The 19,634-nt window shown below is 42.9% G+C and overlaps 1 protein-coding gene across 29 annotated transcripts in view; it reads left to right on the top strand.

The window, feature by feature from the left end:
• Positions 1-3,382: 3,382 nt before the first annotated feature.
• GPHN (gephyrin) overlaps positions 3,383-19,634 on the top strand; it is a 233,067-nt gene continuing 216,815 nt past the window's right edge. For 7 of the 29 annotated variants that reach the window (XM_077928156.1, XM_077928098.1, XM_028725892.2 and 4 more), the window contains exon 1: positions 3,387-3,572. In XM_077928156.1, coding sequence (XP_077784282.1) covers positions 3,509-3,572 — 64 coding nt within the window. In that variant the 5' untranslated portion in view covers positions 3,387-3,508. Of the gene's footprint in view, positions 3,573-3,880; positions 3,938-19,634 lie in introns of those variants that run through there. The other 22 variants (XM_028725931.2, XM_077928090.1, XM_077928086.1 and 19 more) reach the window with 11 other exon arrangements.

Genomic DNA, 19,634 nt, shown 5'->3' with positions numbered 1-19,634 from the left:
AGCGGATCATTCTGAAAGGAACTGAAAATAATACTGTTGATATATAATACTTCTGAAATATTCCTACATTGCAGGAGATTGGACTAGACGACCCTCGGGATCCCTTCCAACTCTACAGTTCTATGATTCTATAATGCCATTATGCAAAAAATGTGGTGCAACCGCATTTGGAATACTGTGTACAGTTCTGGTCACCTTATCCCAAAAAGGATATTGTAGAACTGGAAAAGGTTCAGAAAAGGGCAGCCAAAATGATCAAGGGGATGGCGTGACACCCTTATGGGGAAGGATTACAGCACTGGGGACTTTTTTTGTTTAGAGAAAAGGTGATTAGGAGGTTAATTCTTCTTGTAAATGTCATTTATTCAACTCTATCATCCTCAGCCACCCAAAGGTCTCTTACTTCCTGAAATAACCCTACCTCCTGGAATGCCTCTCTTATTTAAGTGCTTCTTCAGAACTCAACATTTATAGGTAGCCTTGGGTTATTCCCCTAATCCATCTGCATCATTCTAACTGAAATTAACACACATTCTTCCCTTGCTTACTTTTGCCTCCATTTAACTCCTTCTTGTTTTGGTTCCCTGTAGGAACCTTGGAACATACTCCCCCTCTCCCCACAAAAGTACACTATCATGTTTTTGTAAACAGCTTTGCGAGGTGGTTTTTTTTAATATATATATATATAAAGATCAAGCGGTGTATACACATTTCATGAAATAATGAATTGATTAAATAAATATTTATCTGGCTGGGAAACGCAGCCAGGATGGGAGGGGTATAAATAATGAATTATTATTATTATTATAAATTATTATACCACAAGGAGTCTGCTGTTAAATGTCCCACAAGATGCCTTTAAAACCCACCCACAGTTAATGTCATATATTCAACTTGCTCTGAAGGAATCCTATTCCTCAGAAAAATAAGTGGATTTTACTGGTAAGATTAACATAAGATTGGAAAGACTTATAGTGGCATTCCCAAGTGGTCAATGCTGCATCTGATTCTGATCAACATTTCCATCAGTTTATTGGTTAAAGCAGCTGGCAGTATAGAAACTACTCAAAACCAAACAAAAAATGCAGATTCAACAGACTTTGTTACTCCAAAGGGGTGGGGACTGCAGGGAAGAGGTTTTTGGTTAAACCCTTTAACAGTTCAGCAGTGAATTTAAGAAGAGGCTTAGAATGGTCAAGGATGCTGTAGTTGCACTCGAGGTGGCAAATCCTGCATTGATCAGAGGGACTAGATGACCTCCACAGTCTTTTCTAACTCAGTGGTTGTATGTGCTATCCTGCCTCGTAACGGGCCAGTGTATTTCAGCAGGATTCCAAAAGTTACACTACCTATATAACTTTCTGAATCAATTCCGGGGTGCTATTTTTGATCCTAATATTCTTGGGGCTTCCAACTGGCTCTTCCCCATGGTCTCATCACACTCCTATCATATTCTCTGCGTTTGGCCAAAAAAAACCATCCAAACTATTCCATTAGTTTATGTGTACTACTAGCTCATACTTTTATTTTGTTTGTAAGCTGCTTTGAATAGCATGTGAACAGTGGAAAATGCGCCACATGAATATATAAATAAGGCTGAGATCCCGTGTATACTTACTTGGGAGCATGCTGCATTTGAACCCAGTGAGAGTGACTTCCAAGTAAATATGCATAGGATTAGGCTGCAAATGCCAACTTGATACAATGGTTTCATACAGATGTGCATTGTTGACTGTTCCACAGTTGTAGAGTTCCTGTTTGAAACCTATGGTAAAATATTTGTATTTTGATGCATTTCTAAGGGCCAGGATTAAACTTGCATTGAATGTGAGTTTGTTTTTATTCTGGTTTGGACTTTCATTTTGAATATCTTACCTTCTATAGTTCTTGTATTTTATTTATTTATAGTTTTTGTATCTTATTTAAATATGTTGTGAGTGGATTCAAATTATTGAAGAAGAGCTTAATGTCAAAACAAGTTATATTAAAATGATTTTCAGTAGTTGTTATACTTTTTGGTTCTTATAATGAATGACTTCTGCACTATTTGGAAGATCTGCTAGTGAAACCTCACTGTTTATCACTATTATTAAACTAGAAGAGTTAATTAATCTGTCTAATCTAATATTTTAAAAGTTGCTGTATGAAATGCCACTGAACTTTTCAAAACAGCACAAGGTCCTTTAGAGTGCATGCATGAAAAACATAGGTGTATGCATATTTTTGTTTATGGTGAGCAACTGTGTTATGGGTTGTGAATTTGATACTCTGTCAGTTTATTAACATTACTGTAATTGCCAAGCTCCCATCATGGCCCTTAGCAATGCACCTGCAAAGCCTGTGTACATGCACTGAAAGTGAAAGTGGGTACAGTACTGTCATGTGTTTTTGCTGTATGTATTTTAAAGCAATGCAGGTGTGTGAACCTGCAGAGTGATGCAGGGTTATGCAATGCAATGAGTGAATGTGAACGGAATGTGGGAGAATGCATCGCAGTGTGTTTGCATGTGCTATACATCAGTAATGAGCAAAATTAAACGACCAAAGCTCTTGTGGTTTGAATTTAGCTGTTCCAAATACCTGAACGCTGTATTTCTCTGCTTCCATTTCACAACCTTTCTACGCCCTGCCATACCAATAAACTCCCATTGGGCATATGGAGCGTGCATACAATACAGAGCAGGAAACGTGGTTGCAATGTGAATGAGTCTCAGAGCGATGTGTTTGGAGGGCGAGAATTTGCCCGTCAAATGCAGTAAGTGCGCGTGCAGTTGCCTGCACGTATGAATGCAGTGCAGTATGTGCCAGTGCAGCGTGATGCAGTCAAGTACGTGTGGATGTAAAAATGGTGACTGATGTTGGTGTGGGTGCAGTGCAGGTACATGCCGGAAAATGCCGGCATGTTCCAACTGCTCCAGGTCCCCGAATAATCCTGTCATTTCATTAGTACGGAAAAGAAGCAATGGGGATTCTGAAGACAGGCGAGATTCAGGTATTTTCTGCGGCGGGGAAAGGAAAGGAAGGGGGGAAAGCACCCTGTTCGGATTCCCCCAGCACCGGTACAGCAGGACCTCCCCCAACGCGCCTCGCAGCCCAATCGGATCCGACGGAGGAGGCGGAAAAGAAGCAGAACCGAACGAGCCAAGGCATGGCCCGCTCTCCCGGCGCTCGATTGCTGCTGCCTGAGCCCAGCACTTGAGAAGTCCTCCTCCGGCCAGGAACTCGCCCGCGTTCTTTTCGGCTCCTCCCCCGCCGAGCCTGGTTCGTCCGCTTTCCCCGAGGCTCCTCCCCCTCCCCGCCCCACTCCATGCACTTCGGCTTCGCAGCCCCGCCCCTTGGGCGCCTGACACCGCCCCCCGCCCCGTCCCCTCTCCCCGCTGGCTCCGCCTCCCGCGCGTTCCCTTCTCCCCTCCTCCTCCTCCCCTTCCCCGCTCTCGCGCTCCTTCTCCCCCCCCCTAATTTCCCCCCCACCCGCCTCCCTGTCAGTGCGGTGGCTGCGCTGGGAAACATGGCGTCGGAGGGGATGATTTTAACGAACCACGACCACCAAATCCGCGTCGGGGTCCTCACAGGTAACGAACCGCGACCGCGAAGCGGGGCAGAGGTGGCTACGGGTCGGGGCTCGCGGTCAGGCCGCTCCACGCTGGGTGTCCCCTCAGCCGCCGCCGCCGCCTCCGTCGTGCCGCTGCCAGCTCCATTGCCGCTGCCTCAACCGCCGCCGCCACCTCCTCCTCCTTTCCCGGCCGTGGCTCCGACGCCGCTGCACCCGGAGCCCGAGCGCCCCTCGCCGGCTCGCGTGTGCGCTCTCTCGCCCCCCACCACCCCCGGCTTCCTTCCGAGCTCGGCCTCGGCAGCGTCCCCGGCGTCGCCGGCTGAGGTGGAAGAGAGGGAGGACGGGAAAAGCTGGCTTGGCGGGCGAGCGAGCGAGCGAGCGAGAGTAAGGCTGCTGCTGGTGGGATTGGGCGCTGCTGTTGCTGCCGCATGCGGGCGGGAGGCTGTTCAGTGCCGCAGCCTCGAGTTCTCCGCTCCCGCTGGGGACTGGCCCGTAAATAACCCGCGTGGAGGGAGGAAGGCAGGCGATGGGGGGGGGGAATAAAAAAGGGGGGAGAAGCGGCGGTGCTGGGTTTGCCTCGGGCGCCGAGGGAGATCCAGGTGCTCAGGGAAAGCGGATGCATGGCCAGGAGCGGCATGCTCGCCTTGGCTTCCCACAGGCCCCGGAGGAATCCGAGCTGGGCACCCCTCTCCGCTTTCACCGCGGGAGGGGATCGACTTCAGCTTAGGCCGAGGTGGCTTTCCTTTGCAAATTTTTCCTTTCTTCACACTGGGTCCATTTCAGTCCGGAGGAGGCTCTGTGTTTGTGTGTATTTGGAGGCGTGGGGGGGGGGTTGCCAATGGGTGCAGGGCTGTTTCCAAACGCTGGATGCCACCCCCACCAGTAACATGCCCTTGGTTACCCCCCTCCCCTCGTTTACCCCCCCCTCCCCTAGTGGGACCGATCTCCCCCGCTGCGCTGCCCAGAGGGAGAAGCAGCAGCCGGCGCCTCGTAACCAACCGCCTCCACCTCTCGTCCGCTCGAGCGGGCAAGTGAGCAGCGAAGGCAGCAGCCAGGGACCCGCTACCGACGCCTCCACACTTTCTCTGGGTGGCACGGCAGAAGGGATTGGGCCCGGCCTTGCCACCCAGAGGGCGACTCTGTGAGCTGGGTGGCTGCTGTTGGCTCTCCTAACCAGGTGGACAGAAGCAAAGGAAGCTGCAGGGAGCAGCTGCTGCTGTCGTGTGGTGGATTGAATTGGTTCCATTGCACTGGCCAGAGGGAGCGGGGAAGAGTTGGGTGGCATTGACTGCTTGTTGCCCTGGTTACTTAAGTGCACAGGTGACCAAGCAACAGAGGTGGCAGGTCATGTGTTGATTGGAATTGAACCCAATAGGCCCAGTCCTCCCAGCTGTGCCAACTAGAGAAAAGGAGTGATTGAGTAGGGGCAGTGACTCTTGCCACTGCCACTTGCTCACCAGCCTACCCAAGCAGCCACTGCCACTTGTTTCCCGGCTCTCTCTGAGCAGCAGTGTTGGGACCAATTCTCACCGTCACCTGGAGAGAGAGGTTGGTTAAGCGTTCCCCTTGCTGCCTGCTTTGGGCCCCACTGGAAGAAGGTGGCTTGTACACAGAAGCAGGGAACCAATACATCTTGTGTGGTGACTTTTCTTTTTTGGCTTGTGGCATTCAGAGGCAGATAGATACTTAGGGTTGGTGTCAGTGAGTGTGCCTAAGGGGCTGGGATCTTGGCAGTTGCCCAATGGGGCTGATCTCCAATACCAGCCTTCTGTTCACTTGGGAATTTTCTTCCAGGGCATAGCTCTCTAGTGAGTATGTAGTATGGAGCTTTGATTCCCCCCTTTCCCATTTCTCTTTTTGGTGATATGGCTGCCTAGATGTCTGTCTTAGATAGCTGAAGACAAAGCTAGAGGGTTTGAATGATCTATGAGATTAAATTGGAAGTGTGTGTGATGATCAGTAGGAGGGGGAGGCAGGCCAGTGGGAGTTGGAAAACCCTAGAGATTTTTCTTGCACATATTTTCATATTCCTTTTAATTGAGACTGGGTGAGAGCCACTTTCTGTCCCCTGAAGGAATCTTGTTACAGAATGTGAGAAGATAAAACAGTTCTGTATTCATGTACTGCGTACTTGGCTGCCCCAGATTTTGCGGGAGCCTATGGCCTGCCTATGAATAGCAACTTGGAACCTTCCTGAGTGTGAATGTGACTGGGAAATCCCAGTCTGATGATGCGCTGTTCTCTTCTCTTGGTACTGAAACTACCAGCCTCTGATTTTCATCTTCAGTAGCTGCCAATAGAATGTAGTTGTTAGGCTTGAAATTCTCTTCCTTTTCCTTCTGTCAAGCCTTTCTTGCAAGAATATTGTGGCAGAGTACAAAGTTCTAGAAGCCGCTGCTGTAAGAAAAACATAAATCTTAATGATGCTTCGGCATTGTAGACAACTGGATCGTTAAATATGGCAGATGTGGTTTGGCAAGGTATGAAATTCAAACTGCTGGAATTGTTTTGTCTTCCTATTTGCATATTTTCCTTATCTATACTCTCAGAGGCAGGGGTTCTTACGGAAGTCACATAAATGTCTAGGGGGAAGTATATGCAAATACATTTTGAATTTTGTTTTGTGGGGCCAGGTTTACTTTATTAAATGGTAGTTCTGACCGCCTTTATGTTGCATTTGGGAATAAAGCAAACCCAATTGTTTGACTTCATCATTTTTAAGAAAAATTATAAAAACAAACGATGGTTGTACAGGATATATGCTTCTTGAAAAGTAATCTGTCTTAGTGTAATGATTTTCTTGCAAGTGTTGCAAAATTTCTTTATTTGTCTGGTTGGTGTAATTCCAATTCTACAGAAAGATGTGAAACTGATTCAAAAGACATATTATTTTAACCTGAATGTTTTCTGTGTCTTTTAAGTTTTGCCTCCTGTAATTTAATAATTACAGTTTGATGGATGTTTATTAGAATTGCAGATGGAATCTGTAGGTATTATCAAAGTAATTTATGATGTAGAACAAATTTTAATTCCTCTGGATTTGGTATAATCATCGCTACTGTGTTTCTTATGTAGCATTTTAGAAATAATTGGAAGTTAGTTTATTGGTTTAGTATGAGCTCTTCATCTTTCAGTTGTTTCATATTCATAAAGTTTTATAAAAGAGTCTATAAGCATCAATATTTTAATGTACTGTAAGTGTTGCATTGATTGGTTAGGCAAATGCTAAAAGTACTGATAGGTTTTTCATAGCAATTATATTGAAGTATGTTATTATTCTTTCCTTTCATTGTGAGACAGATACAATAGTTCTATAGTGAATAGTATGATGGTATCCTGTGTGTTTAAGAGCTTTGTCCACAAAACTCTACCTGTTTTATATGTGATCTTTGATAGCATTGTTTGTCAAGACATTTAAAAATACAATTAAAAATATAATTTGATGTAAAAGTTAAATCCTTACCTTTTTGGTTACTCCCACAATTCAATTCAAATTTTAAAAAATGTCTTAGTGCTTTCTGAAAGTTGTCAGGTTAGAGCTAAATTGCTAAATTTTTAGGGAATTAAGTTAATCAACTGTAGGGCAACCAGTAGGAATGTTCTGTAGATTAGTGCAGTATATTGCTGTTATCATGGTTGAGGGTGTTTGGTTAACTTTAGACACTGCAACAATACCAGGTCTCCTGGATATGTTAAGCCCTGTCCAGAATGTGTTCAGGGACCTAGAAAAACATTCCAACTTCTTTAGCACAACTCCCCCCTTCCCAGGCCTGTTTAATTCCTTAAAGTTTCTTAAGGTTGCAGTCCTATGCCCATTTAACCTGGAAACAAGGCCCATTAAACTTGGTGGGACTTGCTTCTGAGTAGACGTATAGAATTTCATTGTAAGAGCCTTCAAGTGAGTGGTTATTTATGAATGTTTCATACAAATAATTACTGGAACATGTAGTATTACTTGACCAGTACTGCTGTAATATAGAACGTGGTTGGAATGTAGGCTAATATATGTCTCGTGATAGTTTGGTATTTAGAAATACATGGTTATAATTTATTTTTCTGTTCACTTTTGAACTATGGTTATAAAGTAAATAATGGTACTAATGTCTATGCTCTTTTTTGTGAATGTTGATCACTTTGAACTTTTTGGCATAGCTGCTCTCAGTGCAGTGGCTGCAGAAGCGTAGCCTTGAAATAAGAGTTAATATCTAGAACCATTGAGTGATGGATTTGCTACAATAGTGAAATAAGGCTTGAGATATTCCTCATCACCAAGGAGCTCTGAGTACTACATGTAGTCTATCCTGAAATTATTGAGTTAGTAAACTTACAGCCTAGTCTTAAGCAGGATTTTGGAAGTAAGTTCCATTGATGCCATGAAACTTGTTTCCTGATATATATGAATATGGTTCAGATTCTGACTGGTCATCTACCATGTAATTGGAAAACAATCATAATGCTGCAAAAAATCATCAATTTCTCTTGGTTTCAGATAAGAGAAGGTTTCAGTTGCTGTAAAAAAAATCTACTGTATGCACTTACTTTAAGCATCCATTGGCCAGGAATGATTTCAATTAAAATCACACTATGTGTTTTCCACCAGAACACTCTTACTTAATGTTTTTCCTACCCAGGAATCATAGGCATAGTTCTGGTGTAATCTAGGACATGCTGCTGTCAATTTCATCACCCCCTTGGTGGAAGGTAAGTAGTTAGGACTTCCATACTCAGTGCAAGTGCAGCAACCCTATTTAATGGGCACAGGGAGAATAAATGGCATGTTTACTTTGCCAATGTGTTCTTTCAAGTCAAATCCATACTCCAATAGAGGTTTTTGTTTTTTGCAAAGATAAGGTAATGGCAAAGTTTTCTAAGCCAGGGGTTCCCAAACTTTCTACCCCACAGCCCACTTGAAAGGGCAGAAAATTGCAGAAGCCTATCACTCACAAAACAGGGGCACACAGCCTGTCAATAATGATGGCAGATAGAGGAAGTATTTGACATCATCAGTTGGCAATTGCCAACATAATTTTCTATTCATATCAAATCAATAGGAGGGGGTGGGGCAGGCAAGTGAGGAGGCACTTGGCAGACGGTAGCATTGAGGCCCAGCTGAAAATTACTCAGGACCCAGGCTCCCAGTTCACTGTCTGAGAATCACTGGTCTAAGGTATGGCCACCTTGCTCACCCAGTATTTATTAAAGGGGAAAATTGCAATAGGAGTTGAGAGTTCAGCAACATCTGGAAGACCACAACTTCCCATGCTTTTAGTTCATGCACTGCTTGTGGTCTTCACAGAGGCATCTGGTTTCCCATTGTGGCAAACAGGATGTTGGACTTTATGGACCTTTGGACTGAGCCAGCAGAGCATTCCTATGTGTGTCTTGTTTACAGCCTTCCATAGTCACAGTTTGGAAAGCCATTTTAGGTGCACCCAAGGGCCTGAGCATTCTGAGTGAAACTTCTGACATCTTTCTTTGACCAGTAGAGTTCTCTTGCTCCATCATACACTTTTGAAACTAATCTCAACACACACACCCTTTTTAAAAAGAAACAGTTTTGTGGTTCAGGATGCAAAAGCCCTGCTTGGGGTGCTGTTTGGTACTTTTCATATTTTTGAAGATGTGAAGCTGGGAACTTCTATTTCTCCCTGGATTCAATATAATGTACTATTGGCATTCCTCTTCACAGCAATGACTATAGTTGTAAACTTATAAACAGATGCATTTGCACATTAAACACATACGCACACATACTGATTACACATTCAAGTATGCATTCAATCATCATTTAATTACATCTTATTCTTAACACTCCATCTTATCTTGACACAGGAATGTAAATACTATGCTTGACATTTAGTTCTAATCTAGTTGTCTAGGGTCTCTATTGGACAGAGTACAAGGAGTAAGATTGGAATGTACAGGTAAACAGGTACATATAATCTCATAATTTATTATTTCTAGATGTTTGGTGCCAGATACTGTTTAACTTGCTAAGCAACTCCCTCTAATGTTTTAACCCTAGAATATATGTATCTTTTTCATGTATACTGGAGTAGAAGATAACATTTAGAGCATCTTAATGCTATTATAATATGTGTCCTAAAGTTTCAGGAATCTGAAGGTATAGTTTAACTATGCCCTTCATTCCTAAGATTGGGCAAGTTTTCTTCCCTCCCAAAAGTAGCAGGGAAGTGGCAAAATCACGTAAATGGTGTTTCCATATGAGCAGTCAGTCAAGTGGGAACCGTGACTCATATGCTAAGTAAGCCTTTCCAGACCTGGTGAACTGCAACTCTGATTATCCCAAATTGTTAGCTATGCTGGCTGGGACTAATGGGAATTACAAAATAGCTCAGGGGTACCAGGTTGGAGAAGGCTGTTTGTTAAATCATTCTATCTCTCTCTCTCTCCCTATGATGGGATGCGGGTGGCACTGTGGTCTAAACCACTGAGTCTCTTGGGCTTGCCGATCAGAAAGTCAGCGGTTCAAATCTCTGCGACAAAGTGAGCTCCCATCGCTCTGTCCCAGCTTCTGCCAACCTAGCAGTTCAAAAGCACACCAATGCAAGTAGATAAATAGGTATCGCTGCAGCGGGAAGGTAAACAGCATTTACGTGTACTCTGGCTTCTGCCGTGGTGTTCCATTGCACCAGAAGCAGTTTAGTCATGCTTGCCATATGACACAGAAATCTTTCTGTGGACAAACACTGGCTCCCTCGGCCTGAAATGAGATGAGCACCACACCCCATAGTTGTCTTTGACTAGACTTAACTGTTCAGGGGTCCTTTACCTTTTACCTATATATATGATGGAGAGGAAAGTGTGTATTATTATTGTTGCTTGCCTTGCAGTATGTTAAGTCCCCAGATAGGTTTATAAGCCTACATTCAAATTGAGGGCTTTTTCTAGGAGATGCTGCTAAACTTTCCTCAGTCTTCTTTGTTTCTTAAATCAGTGTTTCTTTGAGATTTTAGTGCTTTAAATTACCTTTGTTTTGGCAATTCACATTGTCACTTTGCCTCTTCCCCCCACCCCAAAATGAGATCACCATCTGATCCCAAAGTGAGATTGCTGGCTGCTGCCTTCCATGTGCCACTTTGCCTTCCCTCCCAACCCCAAACATGTAAGTTCAAAGCTAGCATAATACCTTGCATAAAACACACACACCAGTAATTGTAAATATTAATTTTTGCCACTATTGCAGGGGTTGAGCACCATATGTGTTTGTTGTGTCCAATTACGAATTGCTATTAAAAATGTGCTATTAACAGTGTGTCACAGATGTGAACTATGCATTGGTTCATGTGTTTCAAAAAAATAAATCGAACGTGCAACTTAAAAAAAAAAGCGCGACTAAACATTCTGTTGTGGCACCCACAACCTATGTTTCAGGAGCCGTCTTGTGAATAGCTTATATATCTGCATTTCTTACATGGAAATGGAAGAGTCTGCCTTCATGGGTGAAGTCAAACCATTGCAGAGTTTCAGCGCCAGCTGTGGCTCCAGATACAGGAGAGGTGTTTTGTTTCAGCTGGGGCAAATAAAGACATCAGGTATGACAGATGAAAGCATTGGGTAGTGCTGATGCAGGTGTACCGTGCCATTTCTTCTGTCTGTGCTCCTCCCACTGGTCATTCCTCCTCTGGTCACTGTGGGGATACACAACCTGATTGACTGTCTCTAGGTGTTGTGGTCATCTGCAAGGGATTCCAAATGTTGCCAGCCTTCATGTTGCATTTACAGACATCTTTGTAATGTAGAGTTGGTCAGTCAGTGGGCCTGGTGCCTGAAGCCAGCTCCCCATAGAGCACATCCTTGGGGATCCTGCCATCTTCCGTTCTGTTGACATGACCAAGCCAGCATAGATGTTGCTGAGCCAGGACTGTGAACATGCAAGGGACGTTCGAGACTCTGTCCTTCCATTTGATGCCCACAATCTTCCTGACACAGCGTGCAGGTGGAAGCCGTTGAGGCAGGTTTAAGTTGTCCATGTCTCACTACCATAAAGCAGCATGCTCAACAAGCATGGTTGCTAGACCTTCTTCTTGGTATTGGTCGTTAGCATCACATTCTCTCATCCTTTTTTTTTCTGGAAAGGCGAGTCATTGCCATAGCCGGCTTTGCCAGTATGCTTATCCAGTTCAGCATTGATTGAGAGGTTGCTAGTTATGGTGGAGCCAAGATAGACAAAATCGCCTACTACCTTAGACATGTGGTCAGCGCTGCTAATGCGTGGAATGCAGAAAACGCCCTGTCCCAGAATGTTGGTATCTGTCAGTCTGATAGTAAGGTTTGGGCAGAATGGTTGATGAAACTGTAGAGCTTCCTCAAGAATGCATCATCTGCAAACAACATCTCTCTGATAAGGACCCACCATACTTTTTAAAGATAAATATAGAGCCTATAATATAGATGTGTGGAAACAAACCGTATTATTTGAAAGAGTTTTACAAAAATGGATGACCACTTACCTTCAAGGAAATGCAAATTCATTTGTGAAATTGAAATGCCATAGGTTACCAATTAAGGTCCTTTTAAACAAATTTCCAGGTTAAAAAAGAAGTCATGAGGCAATTAACAATATATGATAAAATAATAGTCAAATAAAATATAACGGCAAATGGATTAATATCATATTTGTATAAATCTATTATTGAGGTTAGGGACGCGGGGTGGCGCTGTGGGTTAAACCACAGAGCCTAGGACTTGCCGATCAGAAGGTTGGCGGTTCGAATCCCCGCGACGGGGTGAGCTCCCGTTGCTTGGTCCCAGCTCCTGCCCACCTAGCAGTTCGAAAGCACCTCAGAGTGCAAGTAGATAAATAGGTACTGATCTGGCGGGAAGGTAAACGGTGTTTCCGTGCGCTGCTCTGGTTCGCCAGAAGCGACTTAGTCATGCTGGCCACATGACCCGGAAGCTGTACGCCTGCTCCCTTGGCCAATAAAGCGAGATGAGTGCCGCAACCCCAGAGTCGGCCACAACTGGACCTAATGGTCAGGAGTCCCTTTACCTTTTTATTATTGAGGTTCAATTTTGCCCTCAGCAAAATTTGAGAAGGTGGTGGGAATTGAAATTGGAATTTAGAAATTGAAGAGGATACATGGAACAGTCTGTGGATTAAAGCGTCATACAAATCTATATCGGCAACAACAAAAGAAAGAGCCCTTAAAATTGTACATGGCTGGTACTTAACACCTTGATTCCTAGCTAATATAAAGCTGGACAGTTCTCCCTTGGGTTGGAGAGGAAGACCCACTATAAGGACATATCAGCATATATGGTGGGAGTGTCCAAAAATAGAAAGGTTTTGGGAAAAAACATATTTACTGAAATACCTTTAAGTACAAGGCAAACAGTTCCCATGACTCCAGGACTAGCTCTGCTTAATTTATATAATGCTATGTTGCAAATTGGAAATAAATAACTCATAACACATCTGTTAATTGCTGCAAAAACAACCATTGTCAAGAGATGGAAATCATTACAATTTTTGACTATGGAGCAATGGTATAATGCAATTTGACAAAAATTAAAATTATTCTTGATAGAAAATACCTTTTACTAATGGTTACAATCTAAGCATACACATTGTTATACATAATTTCATATCTGTAATAAATAAGATATATATACTTTATCAAAATTTTGTTAATATAATCAGAAATGTTTATCTGAACATAGACTGTTTATTTTCATTCTCATTTTATGTAACTGTTTAATGCCGTATGTCTAAATGTAATAAATAAAATTTAAAACAACAACAGCAAGTGTCCTGGAGACATCCAAGGTCAGGCCACTGGCACCACCTGGACCTGATTATCACCAGGTGGTGAATACTGAACTGTGTTTGTGTCACACGGAGCTATCACAATGCCAACTGCAGCACTGATCACTCTCTGGTGGTGAGCAAGATCCTTCTGCAGCCAAAGAGGAATGACCAATAAGACAATTTGTGTGGCCATGAATTAATACTGCCAGCAGTACCTGAACTTTGGGATTGCTTCTCTGATTCCATCGAACAATATCTATTGAGAGACAGTGTTGAAAAAAGGAGGAACTACATCAAAGAGGCAACCTACAATACAGCTACATCCTCCTTTGGCCAAAGACAGAAGCAGATCCCTGACTGGTTTGAGGATGGCATTGAGGACATGGAGCTTGTTATTGCTGCAGTGCACGAGGCTCTTGCAAACTTCAAGTGTGCGCTCTGCAAGAATACACTTGCTGCACTGAGAAAAGCAAGGAGAGATGCCCAGTGGATTGCCAGATGATGTGCCAGTTACTCGTGGCTGAGTATTGTCAGAGTATTCAACTCACTGCTGACAGCAGCAACACTTGCAAAATGTACGAAGGCATGAAGAAAGCCTTTAGACCAACAGTCAGGAAAATTGCACTGCTGAAAACGTTGTCTGGAGAAATTTCCCTTAGTATTGAATATTTGATGTGCAAAATAATAAATGAAGAAATATTTTTTAAAACAGAAACTGGAGGCTGGAAAATGGGAGATTATAGTTATAGTAATATGGTGGAGAAGATACTAAAAAACAAAAAATATTGAAAAATGTTTAGAGGTGAGTAGCAGGAAGTTTCCCACTTCCAAAAGAAACAGCGGGATTGTTTTGATTGGGTATGTACTTTGATAGGGATTTGTTTGCTGACCTGCTTTAGTATCCTGAGGCCTGCACTGTTTGCCTTGAGTGTGCATTAAAGTCATTCTTGAAAGGTTGCCAAAGCTTATTAAAACAACTGGCAGTCAGCCAATGTTGCTTATCCAGGTGGGCACTAGTGTGGTGTAATGAAGAATGCTGAAAGGATCAAAACAATAATGCATTGGTAGTCAGGTTGAAGCAGGGGGGCGGCACTGTGGGGTTATACTCCTGGTAAAATGAAGAGATCCACAAGGGACAAGTCATGTTCCAGTGGTCATGTGCAGCTGTTGTAAACAGATGGGCTTTAATTCCCTAGATTATGGACTGTGGTTTGAAAACGATGGGCATTTGGGAAGGCATGGGCTACATAGAACTAAAATGGCAGTAAGTGTGTTGGTTCATTATTGTTCAAGGGGTTCCTGAACTGATGAGAATATGTAGGGTATATGTAGGGTGAATATTTCATTACACACACACACACACACACACACACACTACTGGACTGTAAAAAAAAACCCTTCAAAAAGAATAAAGCAATAAATTATAAGTGAAAACAGTTACAAACAATTATTTGAAACATTCAAAAACAATTATGATCAATGATAAACTAAAAACAGATTAAAACGTATGTCAACATTCTACATATCTGGGTAGGCTTATCTAAACAAAAATGTTATCAGCAGGCATTGAAAAGAGTAGTGTACAGAGCATTACCAGGCAAACATAGTGATCTGACAGTACATCACGATGTTCAAAACCCTGCTTCCTACCACAGTGCTGCAAGGCATTTGGGTGAAATCACTGAGAGGGTTTCACCCTGGCACCTCGTCTTGCCAGGGAGGAAGCAGCTTTGCCCTCCCCAGCGGAGCAGCCCCCTACTTCTCTGACTTGCCCACCTCTCTGGTGGGCGCCATTGCTATTATAAGATAATGAGGGAGGCATTCATGGTGAGTTCCCGCACCTCTTTTTCTAGAAAAATAGCACTGATCATCATATTTTCTAAACTGAGGAAATGCGAACAGAGCTTCTCTCTGTGAGTGAGTGCACTAGTGGCTGATGTAGGTGCCTTGAGATGGAGGGAGAACCCCTGTATCATTTAGCAGCCTTGTTTCCCCCGCTCCTGCTCATTTAGATGTGGGAGCGAGCCCTTGACAGCCATTTTGTGACTGAGACCCACACCCAGTTCAGAGTTACCCAGTAACCTGAAATGTTGGTGGTCCCTGCCTTATATTCTGTTCATCTGAATGAAGACCAATGGCAGCACCAGAAAAAAATGTGGGGAGGGGTGCATGATGGGGTGGGGGAATGCATTTATGATGAGAAATATTTGTCTTACATGCTAGATCTGTGAAAAAGCAATGGCTGTTTGGATGCTTTCATTCCTAACAGATGCTTTCTAAAGTAAGTTCTGTTGATTTTGATAGTTATTTTTCAAGTGAGCATGCTTAGGTCTGCTGCCTTATTTCAATTTGCAGTAGATGATTTACTTATAACTTATGTGTGCTGGTGTAAGTGTTTTTTCCTTTTAGTGAATAAAATGGAAACCTCTTTTCTTTACCCTCCAGAGCAAATTTCTCACCTCTTTTTATTCCATTGCTTTTAGTAGTTGCACAGCAGGGGAGGAAATCAGATGCAGTTTTTCTTGGCTTAGAGGTGAAGTTTTTCCATTATTTCATATGTTGAACTGTCTGCCACATTGCTGTCAAAGTACAAGTTACATTCATACATATCACAGGTTTGCCTGCTCAGCCTCTGTTGTAAGAATTTGTAATGTCAGTATAAAATATAATTACAGATGTCTCTGGTTGCAGAATAGCAAAAATAGTTTAGTGTTGGCATCTCTTTCTCGCAGAAATTCCTCATACCTACATGGCACACAAAAGTTAGACAGGTAAATCCTTTACTATTTCTAGTTTAGGATTCCAAAAGGCTTCATCCATTTGCTGCATTTTCCCATCTCCTGAAGACAGTTGCAGGCTAGGTGCATAGTAGAAGTATAGAATGTTGTGGTTGCCTCCTGTTTGCCTGGAAAAGCTCCTGTCCGGAAAAGGGAGGGAACATGTGAGAGTCAAAGACAGGTTGTTTGGGTGCTACAGACGCTTCCCAACAAAAGGAGGATGTTGCGGAGGTAAGCAGGACAAGCCCTTCCATGATGTGAATTAAGACACTCTCTTCAGCTGATAGCTTGTGAACCCCCTCCATTTCATGTGTTTTGAACTAGCCACTTTTACTGCAAATAGCACTGCTGACTGCCATTCTCAAACACTGCTGCTCCCTCCCTCCTGCCCACCCACTGCTGTCACAATTCACTCCTTTATGACTGCTCACATAGGCGCCAGTTCCTAGAGGCTGAGGTCCCTCCCCCCCCCAAATTATTTGAGGTGGCTGCCCCCCCCCCAGTTGATGGGCATTGCCATTCAAATGGTGTGTGTGTGCGTGCCTTGCGACGGATTATGTGGGTCAGGGCTTACCTGTCCCCCCAATAGTTTATTCAGGCTGGCACCCCAACTGCTCATGTGCTTGCACTGACTGGCGATGTAGGCTCGCAAACTTTGTTCTGAGGTACAGATTCCTCAGAGTAAGCCACTGCGAGTGACATCGTCCAGAGAGTCTTTGTGCTGCTGCTAAAGCTTTAATTTCATTTTAATGTCAAGCACACTGGTTGGTTTTTATTGGTAGGTATTTCTATTTAATAAAGGATGATCAGTCTCCAACTCTGGTGGTATTTCTACTTTATCTCATTGTCCTTAGGGTTCACATATTTGTATATCTACTTGGTTCAAGTGATAAGAGTGTACACAGTTTTGTTTTTAATGTGTTCTTGAAGCCATTTCCCTTTCTGTTGCCTATCTCTAACTCTTACTTTCCCTCTGTTTTTTTGGAATCTGGCCAGTTCCAACTTGCAGCAACTTGTGTCATCTTTCTGTTGCTCATTCTGTGTGTTTGAATTTCTGGAAACTAACTGGGTTTTGATACTGCCAGCTCATTTGGAACATGGTGATTATTCCTGTACTCCTACTCCTTTAATCTTTTAACTTTATTGGCAGTTGATGCAATCCATTGCTTATTGTAGGCATAAACGTGTGTAAAGCAAATGTAGAAATGTGCTTCTAGAAGTTTCCATTAAAATTTTACTCTTTGGTCCTCCAGATGTTATTGATCTTGACCACACATCAGCCCCAGCCCACAAGGTAGGGGATGGTGGTAGTTGTAGTAAAACAGTGTCTGAAATGGCCGCAGGTTCTCTGATCCTGCTCTAAGCAGAAGCCTATTGACAATTGAGGACTGGAATGTTGTAGTTTTACCCTTCTTGAAACTTGCTAAAGCAATAAAAAACAAAGTTGGCAAATGACAGTTGGTCTCCCCCCCCCCCCCCCCCGCCCACACACACATTGTCCTCATTTAGGCACAAGGTGAAAGCATTTTTTAACTAGGCCTTTGGGATGTAATCAACCTTCTTGCAGACACTGATGTTTTATATGTAAGTTGTGACTTTTTTATTGTTGCGTCATTTTGTTGACTGCTCTGTGCTCCTCTTGGGGAGAAGAGCATCATATAAGTACAAGGAAATAAATACATGCATGTTGATTGACAAGAAAAAACTCCAAAACAAAAAAAATTCCTTCCAGTAGCACCTTAAAGAGCAACTAAGTTAGTTCTTGGTATGAGCTTTCGTGTGCATGCACACTTCTTCAGATACACTGAAACAGAAGTTGCCAGATCCTTCTATATAGTGAGAAGGTGGGGAGGGGTATTACTCAGAAGGGTGGTGGGAATGGGTGATTGGCAGATAGCTGTGATGAGCCTGTTGACGACTCTTAACGACTGCAATAGGTCTTACAGGAAAAAGCAAGGGGTGAGAAGGTGAACCTTCTCACCCCTTTCACCTTCTCACCCCTTGCTTTTTCCTGTAAGACCTATTGCAGTCGTTAAGAATCGTCAATTTTTTAAAACTTAGACTAAGTTTTAAAGGTAAAGGGACCTCTGACCGTTAGGTGCAGTCGCGGACAACTCTGGGGTTGCGGCGCTCACCTCGCTTTACTGGCTGAGGGAGCCGGTGTACAGCTTTCAGGTCATGTGGCCAGCATGACTAAGCTGCTTCTGGTGAAACCAGAGCAGCGCACGGAAACACTGGAGCAGTATCTATTTATCTACTTGCACTTTGACGTGCTTTCAAACTGCTAGGTGGGCAGGAGCTGGGACCGAACAACGGGAGCTCACCCTGTCATGGGGATTCGAACAGCCGACCTTCTGATTGGCAAGCCCTAGGCTCTGTGGTTTAGACCACAGCGCCACCCGCGACTGAGTTTTAGCACACATGAAAAACTTAAAACAAATCCTTATTTCCTGATGAATAGCCTTTGGACTATAATGTAACTTAATTAGAAGACTATATTTAGAAAGATTTTTCCTCCAAAAGCATTTTATTTTAAAAATCTGGTTTTTATTTTTATTTTTATTTTTAAAAAAACAACACATTGATTTTTTATCCCCCCTGGGTTGGGGCAACTAATCTGTGAGTAAATGTTACAATATTAGGGTCTTTTTAGTTTAGAAAAACAGCATGGGTTGGACCCTGGGCTTTTTTTCAGCCAGAACTCACCAGAACTCAGTTTTGGCACCTTTCAGGTAGGCCCCATTGCCATTATGAGAGAACAAAGGAGGCTTTCATGGTGAGTTCTGGCACCTCTTTTTCTAGAAAAATAGTACTGGTTGGATCCAATAGAATATATGAGGTTATGCATGGTGTAGAGAAAGTAGACAGACGACTTTTTCTTCCCTTCATCAAAGTAATAGAACCCAGAATCGTCCAATGAAGCTGAATGTTAGAAGATTCAGGACAGATAAAAGAAGGTACTACTTCACACAGCACAAAGTAAAATTAGTGTTCTGCCTAATTTTACAGTGTTCATGGAGATATGTTCTATCAGAACAGGATTTTCTAAACACCTCAAGTTTATTCTTAGAAAGATCAAAGTGTCTTGCTCTTCAAAATTAACTGCTGTTAATTTTCTTAGTCCATAGCATCCCTTTCCAAAAAGTATATAAAATGTGCTTTTGAGATAGAACTGTATTTGCCACACATAATTTATCATACATTTAAAGAGGCTATTGAGTTAACATTTTTACAGACAAAATCAGTAGCTGCAACTGGAAGAGGGCTACAAATATATTAAAAATGAAATGTCCATGTGGCATGAGTTGTGTAGAGGATTTAGAAAGTTAGTTATGAGTAGGTTCTTTGTAATGTGCTGTTTGATATAAATGTTTAACCCTTGAATTGAAAGGTTAATAGGACCTGTTATAGAACTCTTACAGAAGGCAGTGTAGCTACAGTATTTGTATAACTACTATCAAAGAAACTGTAACTGCCCTTGTGTAACACTTACCTATCATATAATCATTAAGGAGATTTGCTTTAGAAGAAA

Source organism: Podarcis muralis, chromosome 1, assembly GCF_964188315.1.
Source record: "Podarcis muralis chromosome 1, rPodMur119.hap1.1, whole genome shotgun sequence".
Classification (NCBI taxonomy): domain Eukaryota; kingdom Metazoa; phylum Chordata; class Lepidosauria; order Squamata; family Lacertidae; genus Podarcis; species Podarcis muralis.
This window is presented reverse-complemented; position numbering and strand designations above follow the sequence as displayed.